We start from the raw sequence: 18,110 nt of genomic DNA, 5'->3' as shown, positions 1-18,110 counted from the left end.
GTCCAGATGGTACAGCTCTTCAGCTTTATGTGATCTTTGTAATAAATCTAATCAGGATATTAATCATGTCCTTTTTGTGTGTCCGGCTTTACTTGCGTTTAGGCGCAAGTGGCTGAGACCTATTTGTCTTCAAGTAGGTATTTCTTCTGCTATTTCCTTTCTTGATGCCATTCATAATCCCCCTGATGAAATTTTTTGCTATAAAATGTTTAACTTCTTCAAAACTTTTTTAGTCTTATATTAAAAGATCGGAAATGTATATTGCTATTATGTATTGGATTAATGATTGTATGTAAATGTATTTGATTGATTGATTGATTGATTGATTGATGCTTTATTTCGATATGCACATATCATAAAAGCAGTACAAAAGATAAAAGCAGCATGTCGAAAAAAAGTATGACTGTACATTTAGTATAAGAATAAAACACGTTAGGTCAGCATAAATTAATTAAAAAAAGAATTAAATTGATATGGACAGTCTTCTAAGTCTAATCAACCAAGCCCATTTTAAAAACTTAGCAACAGCACAAACGATAGGAGGGGCTGTGTTGGTTAAAAGAATCCGGAGTGCAACGGAGTGCTGACGGGTACCCAGTTCTCTGCAGATAGGACCAAGCCAACGTGATCTGGGGCGACCATAGTCCGGGCATTCAAAAAGAAAGTGTGGCACCGTCTCTGGTTTATCACGACAAAGAGCACAGAAGCATGATGTGGGCTGGGATTTATTCCACCTGGAGCAAAAGTCGGCCAAGGGTAGGGTTCCTAACCGAAATTTGATGTACAAGGACCTATCCATGGCAACTGATATTATGTCCATGTACGGCTCGTAGATGGCAACGTCTTTTAACAGCAGAAAAGCTGCGGTGGTTTTGCAGTGCTGCTGGCTTCTCAAGCGCTTCACACAAACCCACTCCCAAAAAAGTTTTTTTAAGGTCTCCTTCGGAGGAGCGGAGTGGCTATGCCAGCAGGAGTCCAGGCCTAAGTCCCCCAGAAGATGTTTAATGTCCTTCAGCCATTTGATGCTATGCCAACCGTCGGAGTGCATCACCTCAGCTAGACCATTGGCATAAGATTTTAGCTCCGGGACCCTCCACAAACGTGCCCAAAGCAAGAGGGGTCGAAGCCGAGCCTGGTCCCTTATGGCTTTGCAGCCAGTATCCATGAGCACTGGGATGGTCGGGCTACTCGATGGAATGGCAAGGAGATCTTTGATGAATTTATTTTCGGCCTTGCTCAGTGAGTCCACTTTGCCCAAGCCCCACAGTTCGGCTCCATAAAGTGACGCAGGGACCGCACGTGCTTTGTATATATCTAGTAGAGGGGCAACACAATGTTTTGATGAGTTGTTAAACTCCTTGAGAAGGGCCCCCCCCACCCTTTTGTGGGCCATTGTCATTTTATTGATGTGGGCAGTCCAACTCATCGCGTCGTTAAGTCGAATTCCCAGGTAATCGAATTCCGCCACTCTTTCTAGGGGTATGGAGTTCAGAATGGGAGGGCGGCCAAGTTTGCGTGGTGGATGCATAACTAGGTACTTAGTCTTATCCACGTTGATGACAAGGCCCTTAATGGTACAAAAGTCCTGAAAGCGGTTCAGAAGTGTCTGGAGACCTTGGGGGGTTTTAAATGTATTTAACTGTTTTCAACTTTTATGTGGATCTCATTCGAGTTCCAAATCATAAAATAAATAAACTTGAAACTTGACACAACGGTTCTCTCACATAGGAAAGGCTTAGCAAAGGCAGTAAAACTAAACAAAATAAGGCTTTTCCCTCGCAGAGCCAGCACAAGCACAGCACAGACCCCAGCAGAGCAAGATTTAAAGACACAGAATGGGAACTGAAGTGGAGCAGTGGTACAGTAAGTTCTATCCACAGAAGAGATACAGCACAGTTAGCTAATGCACAAACTTTCCTTACACAAGTGACAGGTGCAGTACAGTCTTCAGCAGTGTAAGATGTTTTAAGTGAGACAGAAAAAAAGGAGTACAACACAAACAGCAACATTGCACATGCCTACTGTACCCCAAGAGCAGATCCTGCAAGGGCACCAGCAATACAAGCGTTTGTCTCAACCACACAGCATAAAATACACCCACACACAACAACACTCAAAACAGGTAAAGCACAAGAAGCAGCAAATCAAGCTTCCCCCACACAGCAAGCATGTAGAGTACACAAATCTTACCTTCTCGATCATTTTGATCCACTGGAATCAAAGTCGGAAAAATCTGCAAAAAAAAGAAGAAAAGATTAAACTATGCTCAGATGTGCATGGTCACACAACAACTTGAAGAATTAAGACCCTCTTGGGAATAAGTCCATATTGTGTGTTCTGGAAGTGCTCTGTCAAATCAGAAAATAAATGGAGAATCAGAATCTTAGCACGTCCTGAAAATAGGGGGTTCAGTGGATCATGGGGATCCGTTTGCACAGTGACTGTTAACTTAGAAATGAAAAAAGTTACTTTACCTGTAACAATAGTTTTGGAGCTAGATATCAGTTATAGATTCACGTGCTGTGAATCATCGTGCAATGAAGAGAAACTACTAGGTAAATAGCACGGAATAGCTGAGAATAAGACATTAAAAAGTGGAAGTATAGACATCTTTATAAGTGCCACCCGATCCATAATAGTGAATGGCAGTGGATCCCATCTAGTAAATAAGGATTGCACCTTATGTAGAAGTGGGTCAAAATTCAACTTAACTAAATCGGATACCAAGTTAGAAAACATAACCCCTAAATACCGTTTTGGTCTTGAACTAATACATCCAACTAAGTCCGCATGTAAATCCACCTACCCCCCACCACACACTAATATTTCAGTTTTTTGTTTTGTTAATTCGGTAACCTCCTAAGGCCTCGAATTCTTCGAAAAGCTGTAGAACAGCAGTCTGAGATTGGATATCCGTCTTGATTATCAACACGATATCATCGGCGTAGAGTTTAATTTTGGCCATAGATAAGATCGGTGGTGGAATATTTACAGATTCACGAATTGCTGTTTACGGTTCAATAAAAAAAGCAAAAAGAATAGGGGATAAGGGGCAGCCCTGCCTAGTGCCCCGTTGGACCGAAACTGTGCCTACCATAACAGAATTAATAACTATATTAGCTCTGGCACCCGTGTATAAGTTTTGAATTAAACTAATAATTTGTGAAGGGATACCCAAGTGTTTTAAAATAGAAAATAAAGTTGTCCACACCACCAAATCAAAAGCTTTCTCAGCATCTAATAATAAAATTAAGGCCGGGATTTTTTTAACCTGAAAATAATCTAACGCTTCCGTGAGAAAATGGGTGTTGGTAGCTAGCTGCCGGCCTGCCACAAAACCATTCTGATCTAAATGAATAAGATCCGCTGCAATCGAATTAAAACGTATTGCAAGTAGTTTAGTAAGGATTTTATAATCGGTATTAAGTAGTGTGATAGGCCTGTACGAGTTAGGGTCTTTTAAATTTTTACCTTTCTTTGGAAAACTAACAACAATACCCTCCCCAAAAGAATCCGGAGCTTGACCTCCCCATTAACATATAATTAAATAATTGTAATAATTAATCAGAAAAGGTACTGAAGAAAATTTTAAAAAATTCCACCGGAAGCCCATCCGGGCCGCATGCTTTACCGATTGGTAAATTCTTAACCACAAATTCTAATTCTGATTTAGAAAATGTACGCCTTATTGAATCACTATCTACCGAAGTTAACGAGGGCATATTATATCTAGATAAAAAATTTGAAAGCCTGGAGTGATCTATTATTTGCTGTTGACTATAAAGTTGTTTATAATGGGACAGCATGATAGTGCCAATAGCGTCCGTCTGTGATACTTCAGCCTGAGTAACAGGGCACTTTAAAGAGTGAATTAAATTTGCGGCAGCCTGCTCTTTTGCCTGCCATGCGAGAAGTTTACCAGAAAAATTACTCTCCTCGTAGATCCTCTGAGATTTTATTGAAAATTGCTGTTCACTCTGTGTGAAGATGAACGTATTAAGTTCACGTTTAGCCTCATTTAATCTTTTTTGTACATCACTAGAAGGATTAACTTGGCGCAATAGTGTAAGTGAATGAATTTTTTGGTAGAGTGTGGTTTTAGTTTGTTTAATAGTGCGCCATTCCTCTGCATCTTTACTAATTATGATACCGCGGACAAAAGCTTTTAATGAGTCCCACACAATATGAAGTGGAGCTGTATCTAAATTACGTGTTATGAACTCGACAATTTCGATTTTTAAAAAAGAGACCCAATTATTATCCTGCAGGTACGTTTTATTAAAAATCCATTTTTTAGAAGACTTCATTTCTTCGCCTACTTCAAATTCGATTAACAACATTGCATGGTCTGAAAACCCATTATGAAAAGATTTTTGATAAGTAAAATTTAATAACCTTGAGGCAAAAAAAAAAATCTAGTCGAGACGAAGATCTATGTCTCCCACACCAACAAGTGAATTCTTTTTTCTGTGGAAATTTGGTACGCCATGGGTCACCTAGATCTAATAATGATATATACTGCATTTAGATTGTTTCCTTGGCATAGCGGTAGAGTCTAATTTCACATCCATAAGGATATTAAAGTCCCCCCCCTATCACTATATCCCCCCTAACTAATAACAAAGATTGAAATAACTCATCATAGATTGAGGCACGATCTTCCACTGGGGCATAAAAACTGACGAAAGTAATTGGTCTTCATCTATTTTTTATTAAGCACGTGACCCAGCACCACCTCCCTGTCCCTCCATTTTCATACTGAATAATTTCTGCATCGAAATTTTAATTTAGAAAAATGGCGACCCCACTTTTAGATTCTTGAGCGCATGAAAACCCTCTATATGACGACCAAGTTTTAAACATAGAAAAAGAATCAATTTTGGCAGTTGAGATATGAGTTTCTTGAAGTAATACGACAGCTGGTCGCTCAGACTTAGTCCAGAGTTCAATCGCTCTCATTTTTTTCCGATTATTCAACCCATTAAAATTGAAAGAGATCACTCTAAGCCCAACCATAGACATCTAAATACATCATTGATACTAAGAGACACATCTTGCCAGCTTCTTTTCCCATTAACATCAAACAAGAACTTCAAATTTTTTTTCCCCCACCCCACTCCCCTTATCAGGTGCTCCCCTCCAGCACCTAGCCCTGTGGCCCTGCACTACACCTTCACCTCCTCCCCACGCTGGCCACCTGACACTCACCCCCCTCATGAAGGCGCCTTGTTGTTGCGCCTATAACCCTGTGCCCCCCCTGTTCCTCACTTACCCTCCCCCCCACAATCATATCTACAATGTCTATTTAAAGCTTAATTCTGCGGCAACAGGTTAAGCATCTCGCGTGCTTCATCTACATCAGTGAATAAATGGAATTTGCCTTTTATCAAAACGTTTAACTTTGCCTGTTGGGCCATTGAAGCTTGAACACCCTTATCCTTAAACAGTTGCAGAATCTTTACAAATTCTTTTCTCCGTTTAGCAGCAGCAGCCGACATATTGGAGAAAATCCGACATTTAGTAGTCGGATTAGCATTAAATTGTCTTTTCTTGAAGGCCTGCAATAGAATTGTCTCTTTGACACGTACATCAGCAAAGTTAACAATGATTGTCCGAGGAAATGGAGAATTAAGAAATGGACGTGCTGGGACTCGGTGTGCACGTGTAATTGTTAGGTCTCCCTTAAACTCAGGGATTACCTCTTGAGAAAAAAAGGAAGTAATCCATTGCATCATATCCGAGCCTTCAATATTCTCAGGCACGCCCACCACTCGAAGGTTTGACCTTCTATTATAATTTTCTAAATCATCCAGTTTGATTTCAAAGGCTTTTGAAGATTTGCCAATCGTAGACACCTCCTTCTGCATAGCAGTCATATTGTCCTCCAACCCTGAAATTCTAGTCTCCGATTCATGGAATCGAGTTGTAAAGGAAGCCATTGAGTCTTCTATTTTATCCAACCGATTACTAATTACAGCCAATTCAGATTTTTGAAATTGCTTAATTTCTCGTATTTCCCCTAATATCATGTGTAGCATGTCATTCACTGAGATTTGAAAGTCTCCAGTGGTCTTAGTATCCATCTCCAGAATCGGGCTCTGTACCATTGCATGAGCCATAGCATTGTCATTCAAATCTAATTTTGATTGTGGTAAGATAGAAGATATAACAGGAGGAACAGCCATGGACGGAGAAGTTGAGACTTCATTTTCACTTGAAGTTGAAGTTTTTGTATCTAAAGATAAAGAGTCTACTAAATTGACTACGTTACTAGTTAACATTGACGCCATTGAGTCTATAGAATTTGAGGGGGCTGAGGCCACTGTCTCACACCGGTCTAATCCCAGCTCACATTCCCTTGACGAAGTTGCTCGGGTCCCAACTGCATTAGTAGTAACATGAGCTGTGCCCTTCCGCTCGAATCACGGAAATTGTTTAGACACTTTAGAAGTGGAAATTAACAGGGCATCTTTGGGTACCTGTGGATCATGTACCCCTGTAGAATTTACACCTTGTACCATTCCTGATGATTTTTCCGCTAAACTTGACAAGGCCATATCCAATCCTGCCACAGGTGACTCTAGTGCCTCCTTCCCCTTGCTAGTGGGGTTACCAAAATCTTGTTGATGAGCCATTATTATGTTATCACTCGGGGGATTATTTTCTCCCTCTTCAGAGCTCTCCGAATTTTCAACAGAAGAGTTTTCCTTCTCAGTAACAGATCCTGCCTGTTTAGCTTTTTCTGATTGATCTTTCAGCTGTTGTCGTCTTTTTATCGCTCTGGTCCTCGCCGTCAATTGCTTGCCCATAATCAGAAAACGAGCTGAAGTATTCTCACCTCGAAGTCTCTGACCTGCAATCTTCAACTAAAGCAGAATCAACCAATTTGATCAAAGTCTTGACCACACAGCGACACAATTTCACCACCTTTTGTAAAACGAAAGCAGCAGGCAGAGCAGAGCAATCAATTTCAGATTAGGGCAGAGCTTTCCCCCAATCACTGGGATGCTGGAACTTGTAGTTTTTTTTTTTTTTTCCCCGTCGGCGCCTAAATGCCTTACAGCTCCATATTGAGATTATTCTGTATTCCAAACCAGCCTCCAAACAAAACTTTAAGCTGTAGCAGCGCTAGAAAACATCTCCTCCCAGAGAAACCGCAGTTCACAGGTCTCACTGAAAAATATCAAGCTCAAGCTCAGCGCTAACTAACAACAAGTTCAGCAATTCTCAACAGTTCTCATTCCAATGACATGAAAGGCCACTATTCTCAAGTTTTATATGGGCTAAAAAACGTCCTAGGATTGCAATGAAGACACTCTACGGGGATATTGAATGGGGAGGCTTATCTGTTCCCAACCTTAGAGATTATTACAGTGGATATTTCGCCCAATATTTAGAACGATTTAAATTAGGAATGCAAAGTCCAAAATTATTTATTAATTTCTTTTTTGACCAAATCAGTCAAGAGGCTCAAACCCCAGTTCCTCTGCACATCCCTAAATCGCCAAAACTCACACGGTATAAAATGATGTATTGGTTTTTCAAACGTCGCGATGTTTTTCTAAAAAGGTATTCCCTTCCGCAGTTTAATTCTAGAACTCCTTTAAGGAATGCTCTTATTTTTATGGGAATTAAAGTCGGAGCAGATATTGTTTCTCATTGGGAACGGGCTGGGTTTCGTACTTTGTCAGACTTCTTAAGAGAAGGGGCCTGGCTGTCACCTGGAGAGATGCAGCGATTAATCTCAGGAAACTTTATGTTATTAAATTCTTATGTTTCAACTTTTAAAACCCTGGGACAAGTCGAGCCAAGAATGATTGACTCTCCCTCTCAGTTGAGGGACGATTTATTTTTGATTCATCAGAGTAAGAAGCCAGGAGAATGGAAACGTTGTTTAGCTCAACATATTGAAACAGATCTCAGTATAAGAGTCATTAAAAAATGGTACGATCAAGAAAATCATGCTCTTACTTTGAATACCTGGAAATGTATCAATAAGATGAATTTTAGTGTTCTTCGAGGTTCTAATTGGAGGAGAATGTTTTTTTTTAGCAAATGGCCCCTCTATTGAACTCCTGCCGTCATCTCCAAAATGTTTGTAAATGTTAGTGCCACATGTTTTAGATGTTTGCAATATAGTCCTGCTAATTGGTCTCACACTATAGCTCACTGTGTTAAAATTATACAATTCTGGAATGAAATTTTTGAATATTTACAAAAGTATTGTGGGATTCAGATTGTCTATAACGTTAAATTAATACTTTATGGATATGATTCGGATCTTGGATTGCTAGAACAGATGGTAAAATTATTATTTATTATGATGGCAGTAGCGAGATCTCTGGTGCTCCAGAATTGGAAATTAACACAAGCTCCTTCGTTTAATACCTGGCTTCAGAAAATGGGGAACGTTCGAATCAGTGAATTTCGTTATGCACAGCGAATTGGGGGGATAAGGAAATTTGATAAAATTTGGAAATCGTATTTTGAGTAATATTGGAAGATGCTTTCTGTAAACTATGATTTTGTACCCTTTGGTTGTTAATATTGATATTTGTATTACCTTTTTTTTTTTTTATATGATACAGGAACTTCAATAATAAAAAGTTTTAAAAGAAAAAAAAATCGTGCAATGAAGAGGCTGGGTCGGGAACTAAAGGTTGTTTTGTCACTGGTGAACACAGTGTATTGATCTGTGGTTCTCGAATACACTCTTCTTTGGCATCAAATGGTAAAGCAAAATGCTACATATTATTCTGCTATCTTCTTCTTGTTTATGTTCAATACTTAAGAATCAAGGGGGGATAATTTACAAGGAGTTAACGTCACCAGAACGTCGCTTTTTGCGGCCTTCTGGTGGCGTTAAGTCCTTCGCCTTATTTACAAGGTGGAGTTAAGCCACTTAACGTGGCTTAACGCCGCCTTGTAAATAATGCCCCTATTCACGCAGCACTTAGCGTGAAAGGGGCTTGCAATGCGTGATGCAGTGGATGTTCTGCCGTAACAACTATTGTTTTTTGACACTACCCCATATTTACAAGGTATGGGTTAGCACCAAAAATAAGACCATGAAATACCTGGTCTTAAACAGGCGATACGAGGAGAAATGTTTCATTACTCTTCATATATGACTCTTTCCAAGTGTGCTGAATTCTGCAGCACACATGGATAGAGCAAATCGCCTGTTAAGATTGTTTATGTGCAGGAAGGTGTCCCTTCCTGCATGTAAACAATCACCCCTGCAATACAGGTTTCCTTGCAAAATGGCGCAAGGGCTTCTGTACTGACGCTAAGCAGCTTTTTTAACACCAGCGCTAGGGGATGTGCAGGGGTGCGCCGTATTTTAGGACATAAGGCACATCCCTGCATTGTAAACCTATCGGAGCATGGCGTTACCAATTTTGGAGTAACACCGCGCTCTGCCAGTTGATTGTAAATATGCCCCAAGGTCTTTCTGTGCACTGTGTACCTCTTGAAACGTCTGCAAACCCATAGGGAGGAAAACAAATACATCAATACAGATAGCCAGCCACAAAACTATTGTTGGAGATTAAGTAATCTGCGTTGAGCTTTCAATAAACTACAAATGCCATACTTCATTAGGGTCATTCATCACAAAAAAAAAAAACTTGTGAACACCATGCTCAGTTGCTTTTCTAACACATGAACATTATGCTGACTATAACTTTAATGAAGCACCCAGCAATACTGAGCAAGCACAAACGCTTGTTCATCTGTTGTGGACATTCTTCAACTTTGAGACAAATAAGTGGATATATTCAAAACAAGGATGGGGTGGATACTTGACTGGATGTGTTACATTAGCTTGGTTATCATATAGAGGCTGTACGTTACAAATAGATACACAACAACTGCTCACACCAAGGATTAAGGAAGATACAGCAAAAGTGAACTACAACTGCTGGTAAACCCTTTTAACAGGTCAACAGGTAACGAACTTGTGTTTGCAGCATAAATCTGTCATAAATTCACACAATGTGGATTGCCTGAAAAGTACCACATTTTCCAACAATAAATGAACATTTCAGGTTGGAGCCACCCTAAATAAATTACATAAACTGTAAACCACAGCTAAAAATAGCCTTCTGGTTTTCTTCCTCTCTGTATACTGCTAATGCTGCTATTGGCATTGTGAATCTGGTCTATGTCAGTGTCTTGTTAGGAAAATGTAACAAAAACAATAGTATCTCCTTACTCTCATGAGTAGTGGTGAGAACCCTCTTCATGAACACCATGTAACAAATTGTTTTAACTTGGGAGAGGAACATACGATTTGTGGCTAGTAGACTTGCTTCACTTATAACCCTCGGAACTCGTGGATTCTGTTGGAAGTTGTATGTGATGGAACAGGAACAATACTTACCATCAGTAACAATTTTTCAGGTAGGTGGCAATCCACCCGCAGATTCCTTCCCTCTTAAATCACGACCAAGACACCAAATGAGAACCAGAAAATTGCAATAGCTATCCTGTGCCCACAGGTGGCTCCAAGCTGACTCCGCCACCTCCTCAGATGTGACGTAACGGAGCCATACGTGGCACCACCTGGTTCTCTGAAGTAAGTTCTCATTCTTTTTTCTCCTTTGCCTTTAGAGGTGAAGACGATCCTGCCGAATTCGAAGGAATGCAGTGCACAAAACTAGCTTGGTGTCTACAGTCAAACGTAGCAACCACTCATTAAAGTGGGGAGTTGTGTGTTAATATGGAATCTGGAGGTTTACAGAGTGTCCACCAGAAAGATTGTTACCAAAAGTAAGTGACCTTTCCTTCTGATGAATACTTCTACCGGCATATTCCTCAACTTTTGAATCAATACCAAAGCAATGCCCCAGGTCTGAGGCTCTTTGGAGAGGAAGTGGCTAATGGCCTGCAAGAGCAATCAGCCTAGACCAACCAACGCAAAGCCCAACAAAACAGAAAGCACGTCCTGAAGGACACAAACAAGGCTTAAGAGTAAAGTTGGTAGCCTCCATACAGCAGCAGTATCACCAAAACAGAGTGGTAGCCTGACCGGAGAGCCACAGTTCATCACACTAAATAGGCCTATTCCAATATAATAAGCACTATAAGTGCCTCTCTCCTTATATGCACTGATACAACCAAGAATCATATATACTTGGTATATATATCTTACCTCAAAGGGTCGTAATTTGAATCGTTTGTGTTTCTGACTAACTGTGAACCATGCGTTGCTCTTGCCACCGATACATCAGTATATGGAAGTAACCATCATACTGGTTTCCAAATGCCTTTCATATTTGGTACCAGGTAATATGTGCAGTAGCCAGCACTGCTCTGATTACCCACATTTGATACAAAGCTTCCTCTTGCAAGGGAATAAGTGTCTCTTTGATGCTTCTGTTCTTTGGCCGTATATCTTTTACAGTGTTGTCAAATTATGTGCCATAGCCAATGGATAGTGTCCTTGGCGTCTATATGATTCTCCAATGTTGGTGAAAGAACCCCATTGTGCAACCTAGTAGAGTTCGATAGTTGGGGGCTCTATCCCTGTAGCCACTGTATGGTGGCTATGTACTTCTTCCAATATCATTGTTTACCCTACTCTTTTTGAGGCGTGAAGGGAATCTCTTTGAGGAGTCTTACACTGATGTTCTTGGCTAATGATTGAATTGTATTTTGTAAGTGGTATACATGAAAGAATTGTCTTTGCTTCTCGGTTGAGTAGCTTCCCTATGAAATGCCATTCATAATTACATGGCGCTCCTAAATGTGGCCTCAGAAGACTTATTTTAAACCTTCAGAGTGCCCGTTCTCCCAGCTTCCCAAATAATATTTGTCCGAGGAAGAGTGACGTGATGTTTAAGACTCCACTGAATAAACTGAGTTAGAGGCAGGGAATGATAGCCTACTGCGGGGAGTGATAGCCTACTGGTAAGAGCTGAAGGATGATGATCAGATGATGACACTGCATTTTGAGCTTTGCAAGTGGCCTTAACTTCTCTGTAACAAGTAGATGAAGCTCAGATCTGCAGACCTCCTCATCAAGAACACCAAGCAGTTCTCCCTAAACCTGTTAAAAGAGCTATAAAGAGCAGATCCTGTGGACTCTTATAGTGCAGTGATGCAACCCATTTAATTTCTCCAGAACACAGCAGAGTGGCCCAATGAAGCGCAAAACAGGGAGCAAGAGTAAGGCTGAAGCTGATTTCTTGAAGTCCAGACCTGAAACATGCAGAGGATGCATAAGGAAGACATTCGTGGAACACCCCAAATGGAGGATAAACAGGGAAAAGACTTTTGTACAGTCAACAAAAGTTCTCTACACTGCTTTTAATACCAGAACAGATGGCATTGAGATCAGTCAAGAGGGTGCAGAAGAAACTTTAAAGTTATTACACCAATAAATACCAAGAAAGAGAAAACTATTACCAAAACAGAAAAGAGAAAAGACCTTTACAAATGCTTCAATGAGACTGCTGAATCACCCTGACTACATAATTCCTGATATGTGGCTTTACATTAATAATAAAATTAGAGTTTGGAGTAGCATTGTTGGGGAAATTATGGGAAAGGAGGCGCATCTGCAAAAACCTGGGATGGCGATCTGAAGCAGGCCAAGGAAAAAATGCAAGATGACTTTAATGGAATGGAGCAATCGCGCCAAAGTCTAATAATGAAGGCATATGGACCACCAACAACAGGCACAAGGGCAAGTGCTACCAACAGAGGCAGTTGAACAACTATACCAGTGCTGCAAACATTGCAGCAGTCAGAGAACATTTTGATGGCCATTCACACAGAGGAGAGGTAATGGTCGATGGAGGCTGGTAGTACAAACATTTGTTGTGCCCAGATGTGCGCAATGAGACTCTGATGCGATGGAAGGCCTTGGTGATATTAAGAAAAGAGATGCTGGCCCTTAAACTATTCTATTACCCCTTTAAACGGAATGTGGTACAAAATGGATCGAAATGTTTTTATCTGTGCCTAGGATGTGGCTTCACATGCTTTTCTGCTGAGCATCCCCCAACAAATAGTGGAAGAGCTAGACGCAAAGAGACTTACTGCTGAGGCTGAAATTGTTTGAGTTGTTAGGGTGATACTGGGCCAGAGGCAGATGCAACTGGGTGAATTCTCTTAAAGGGGAGAAGAGAACAAGTAACAACATAGTGAGTGCAGGTGTACACCCACAAGATGTATGTATGCTTTAAAGTCTGCTCCTCTGTCCTACTTCATCCTGACTTCTAGATTTGAGGAAACAAAGGCATGGCTAGAGGCAACAAGTGAAACCATTCATTCTATGACAACTGATGGTTCATGCAAAGGATTTTACAAGTGTATAGAAGAGGATTGGAGGGTCTATTACTGCAATTTGATTTCATACTTTTGTATGGTGTCCCACGGGTGTTGATAATAATGAAAACGAACTAAATATATTCAACTAAATACTGATGAATTATACAAGGAAACAGTACAAAAGAAGCTAGAGGCCACTATTACTTGAAAAATAAGTTCAATATTTCCCTACTTTGAAAACGGTTGTATGCACTCTGTGGTGTCCGGTTACACATACTCATTGTATGTTACACTGAAATAACATCATCAGACTGTTATCTCACACCCCAGTGAAAGCACAGCTAATTATAATTTATAATTTAAATTCAGCTTCTGTAAAGCTTGGTGACCTTGTCAATCACAGCTGCAAAGGGGCAGCAGCTGTGACATTACAAGGCATTGTGTCTGAAAGATGCCCTGTCATGCGTTAACAGCTGAAAGTAACATGAAAGTTCAAAATACAGAGAGAGCCTTAGACGATGGGAGTGAACAACAAGCAGGCATGCACAATGAAGAGCATTTCCTGATACTCTGGACAATAAATGCTATTGGCACCTGGAACGTCCGGCTGAGTGCTGGACAGCCAATCAGAATGGATGGCTGAGTGCTTGACAGCCAATCAGAATGGACGGCTGAGTGCTGGACAGCCAATCAGAATGGACGGCTGAGTGCTTGACAGCCAATCAGAGTACTCCTTGGACTATAATTACCATTCTAGGCCTGCGCAAATCCCATTCTGTGGCTACAACCTCTCTGTCTCTAAAGTGTGTATTTAGGCTCAAGCTCGACTCGCCTTTACTCTTACTTTACCGAGGTGAAGAAAGGTCCATTAAAATTGGATTTTCTATTCAGCTGTGATCCTCTGGATGTCTTTCTCAGGTGCCAGAGCTAATCTAAAAGCTGCTCTCTAACCCAAGCTCCACCCCCGAGAAAACACGCCAGGTGAGCGATGCTGAATAGAAAAGCTGCTCTCTACTGTGTAATTAGAACTTTGGACTAATGAATACGTCACTAAAGACACTAGAGAGCCAGAGGGCCATTAATGGCTGATAGATGTCACATATTAACAGCAGAAGCTGTGTTAAGTGGGAGGCGGTGTCGAGAGGCACTTTTTTCTAAACCTCTGTGTCTCCCAGATAGCTCCCAGTTACTACATTTCAGCTTCCTTATGACTGCTCTTCGCCTTGAGTCAATAATGCTGGAGTGGGCTTTTAATTAATGGTGTTACCAGCTGCGGTGGGCTATAAGGCTATTTTAATTGCTCGTTCACATATGAATAGCCTAAATAAAAGTTGTGAGGATATTATGAGAGGGGCGGATCTAAAAGGTCACTTCTGTCTAGTTTCTTTCAAACATTTGCATGTGACCTTGTCAATTCAACAGTCCCTTTTTGGAATTCAACTTCTTGGTTGTGAATTGTGGACTCACCATGGTTGTGCTGCTTGGCCTGGTGAGGTTACTTTCTTCCTGGGGCAGGATGGGCTCGTCTGCTGAGTCAATTCTGCTGTTGCGTTTATTTTCTCTAACCTCCTGGGTGCTGGAGTGGAAGGAGCATTTCAAAACTTGTCTCACCTTTGACACAAAAGAAACGTATATTACACCTCTGGTCAACGCACAACATTCTAGCCCTGGTTAGCTCACTTGCCTGCTAGGAACCCTTATATAAAAATGTCATTGATTTGGTTAGTGGCTTTTAACCTTTTTATTTCAGCCACCCCTTTTTACGTCAGCTCAATACGTGAGACTTCGGAGACATGCTGCCCACGTAAATGTAAATTCAGCCCTTTTAGGATGAGGTGAGCTCAGGTCAGTCTATCTATATTCTGCATCCTCCCATTATTCTGTAAATACCCTGTATAGCATCGCTCCAGAAGAATAATGTAACTTGTGAACTGAGAGGTGGGTGAATACATGTAGATTTGTGGGGCTGAATTTAGGTTTTGAAGGTCATGACTAGAGTGACACAGGGCAATTGTATGGGTACTTGCCGTGGCAAATGCAAAGGGGTGTAACTTTTGGATTTCCTGAATCCTAAATCCTTTACTATGCCTTAAATCTACCCTTCCCCGAATCTAAAAACTCTTTCATCTTCTCTGCACCCAATGAACCCTTACAACCCTTTAACGTTACCTTTCCTATGATCCCTAAAAGCCTTTTACGCCATTGGTCCCCAAACACCAAAATCCCTGAAGCATCCCTTAATGCTACCCTTCCATAAACCTTAAAAACCCTTATTACACAAATGCCCTGTGTTACTGACACAGCTATCCTTCCAGCACCAACTACGCCCACAGATAAACCAACATGATCCCCTCTGGCTCCTCAGACCGAGCCAGAAGAAATGACTCTATTATTGTCCAAATACAGTACAAAATCCTGGAACTGGACCACAGAAGTCAAGGAAACAATATGGTAAGGAGGGTATGTTGATATTTTCCGCAGAAACACACGGATGAAAATAAAGATTAATATAAGGTGGGAAAAGTTAGATATCAAGCCAAAAAAAGATGGGCGGATAAGAATTTTCCAAACTGCATTCAAGGATTACACAGTTCAAGTCTATGTGCCAGTGTTGTCGCCCGGAAAGCACTCCAAACTAGGGGTAGATGTTTCTCTTGCTTAAATATGACGTCCGTACTTAGTCAAGATTACGCCACCTCTGAATGTTTAAAACATGTAGCTCAGTTCACGCAGACGAATTCAAGCAGGAAAGAGACGAAGTTACGGGATATGGCACTGCAAAAAGAGAGTGTAGACAGAGAGCATCCTTGCTTGCCTCAACCAGATCAGAGGACACAAAAGGATCAGGTAGAATATTTAATAGCATGTCCTGGGCGAAAGAGACGTCCTGCAAATTTGCAAGTGTGCTGCTACTGAACTTTTCATCACACACTGAGTTCAAATAACATGTAACCCTCTAGCATGTCCCTAAGGTGTGGGCTAGTGTGGGTACTGAATAGAGTTTGTGTTCCTGATCCAGTGTCAAATTTTTAACAGTGGCTCCAAGGCATGTTTCCAAGTCACATCTACAGAAGATGAAAAGAGGGTGACAGCTAGGACACAAAAACATCTTTATCGAAGCTGAAAAATTAAATTAATTCATGGAATACACTTGAAAGAAAGCACTGATCCCCTACAGGAGAGCCCTGGCCCGAGTAGTACAATAATGGTGACCAGTGTTAAAGGGAGCTGGAAAAAGCCATGTTCTGAGAATTTTATGAAAATCCCTATAATTAAGCCATGAGCAGGTGGAAGGACGAATGTCTTTTCAATGTTTTGCCGCTAAAAAAGAAAAAGAATGGGTCCCCATGGGTGCACAGGATGACCAATGTTTTTAGCAGAAGCATAAAGAACAGCTTGTTGCTGGATGAAGACGGGACACTTTTTTAGGAGGACACGCTAAGAGTGCTTTAAATATTGAGTGTGTAGCCGGCCAATGGAAGTCAGTGCAATTACGCCAAACGGCAAAGAGACATAAGCGAAGGTAGTAATCCTCAAAGCAGCCATACCACAGTGCTGCATGAGGTGTAGTCTTTGAAGTAAGAAGTTAGGGAGTCCCAAATATTATAAAATGCCATTATCAATCTGGGACAAGATCAAAGTATAGATCACAGATTTACACCAGTCTAACAGAAAAGGAATTTATTCTAGATAGGAATCGGGCTCCTACTAAAAAATAACCCCTGCCAATGAGTATGCTCGCTGCTGGACCTGTACCTGATCAGTGAATATGGTAATTGACCTAGCATTATGAATGGTAAAATATACATGATTAAATCATGTGATAAAGAGAGTCCTACCCTTAGCAAACATTCAGTGAGTCTTCACCCTTGAACACGTGCCTTAAATAGGGTCACTTTCTAATTTAAAAGGCCATTTTAGTGTTACACGTATTCTGCCTATAGTTATTCAGTCAAAAGACCTGGGCTGATCATTGTGATGTAAAAAGACAAGCCCTCACCATAGCAATCTTTGACAAAATTACACACCCCCTACATTGGGACCCACTATTTGACAGAGCCATGATACATTCATACAAACTTTGAAAGGACTTTGGCCCAGATGTAGGTAAATCTAATTTACCGACTCATAAATACCGAATTTTACCGATTCGGTATTTATGAATCGGTAAATTAGAAGGAGGCAGATGTAGGTAATTCTTAATTTACAATTACCGAATCTGTAAGATTCGGTAATGACCGATTCTGTAATTACAGAATCGGTATTTGCGATTGATTCCTATGGGCCTTGAAGCCCATAGGATTCAATAGCAAATACCGATTCTGTAATTACAGAATCGGTAAAATTACCGAATTTACAAGGGGGACAGGGTGTCACTTTGACACCCTGTTGCACCCCTGTTTCGGGCTTGTGTGCCATGTGACACACAGACATGCCCTTAGGGCATGTCTGTGTGCCACATGGCACAGGTGTACATGCACAGATGTGCATGTACACTAGAATTCGTTATTTACCATGGAATAGTATTCCATGGTAAATAACGCTTCGGTAAGGGCCTGTGGCACTGATTACAGTGCCACCTACATCTTGATTTACAGAATCGGTAAATTTACCGATTCGGTATTTAACCGAATCTGTAAATTTACCGAATCGGTAAATATACCGATTCTGTAAATGAAATGCCCCCTACATGCCAAATCCCAAATACCGGTCGGTAACGGCCGAAATCGGCCGTTACCGACCGGTAATTGGCGACCTACATCTGGCCCCTTATGCCTTTTTTATACTTCTGCATTAACCATAGTGATGTCAGGGATCACAATCATGCTCAA

General features: G+C 40.9%; 1 protein-coding gene across 2 annotated transcripts in view; it reads right to left on the bottom strand.

The window, feature by feature from the left end:
- LOC144791543 (tumor necrosis factor receptor superfamily member 10B-like) overlaps positions 1-18,110 on the bottom strand; it is a 119,169-nt gene that overhangs the window by 6,888 nt on the left and 94,171 nt on the right. Inside the window, exons 8-9 of one of the 2 annotated variants that reach the window (XM_078666259.1) lie at positions 14,746-14,889; positions 2,191-2,233 (exon numbers count right to left, since the gene is read on the bottom strand). In XM_078666259.1, the coding sequence (XP_078522385.1) occupies positions 2,191-2,233; positions 14,746-14,889 (187 nt within the window). The remainder of the gene's footprint in view (positions 1-2,190; positions 2,234-14,745; positions 14,890-18,110) is intronic. The other variant, XM_078666260.1, reaches the window with a different exon arrangement.

This window comes from Lissotriton helveticus, chromosome 11, assembly GCF_964261635.1.
Source record: "Lissotriton helveticus chromosome 11, aLisHel1.1, whole genome shotgun sequence".
NCBI lineage: Eukaryota > Metazoa > Chordata > Amphibia > Caudata > Salamandridae > Lissotriton > Lissotriton helveticus.
The sequence above is the reverse complement of the archived record's forward strand: the minus strand, read 5'-3'. Positions and strand labels throughout refer to the sequence as shown.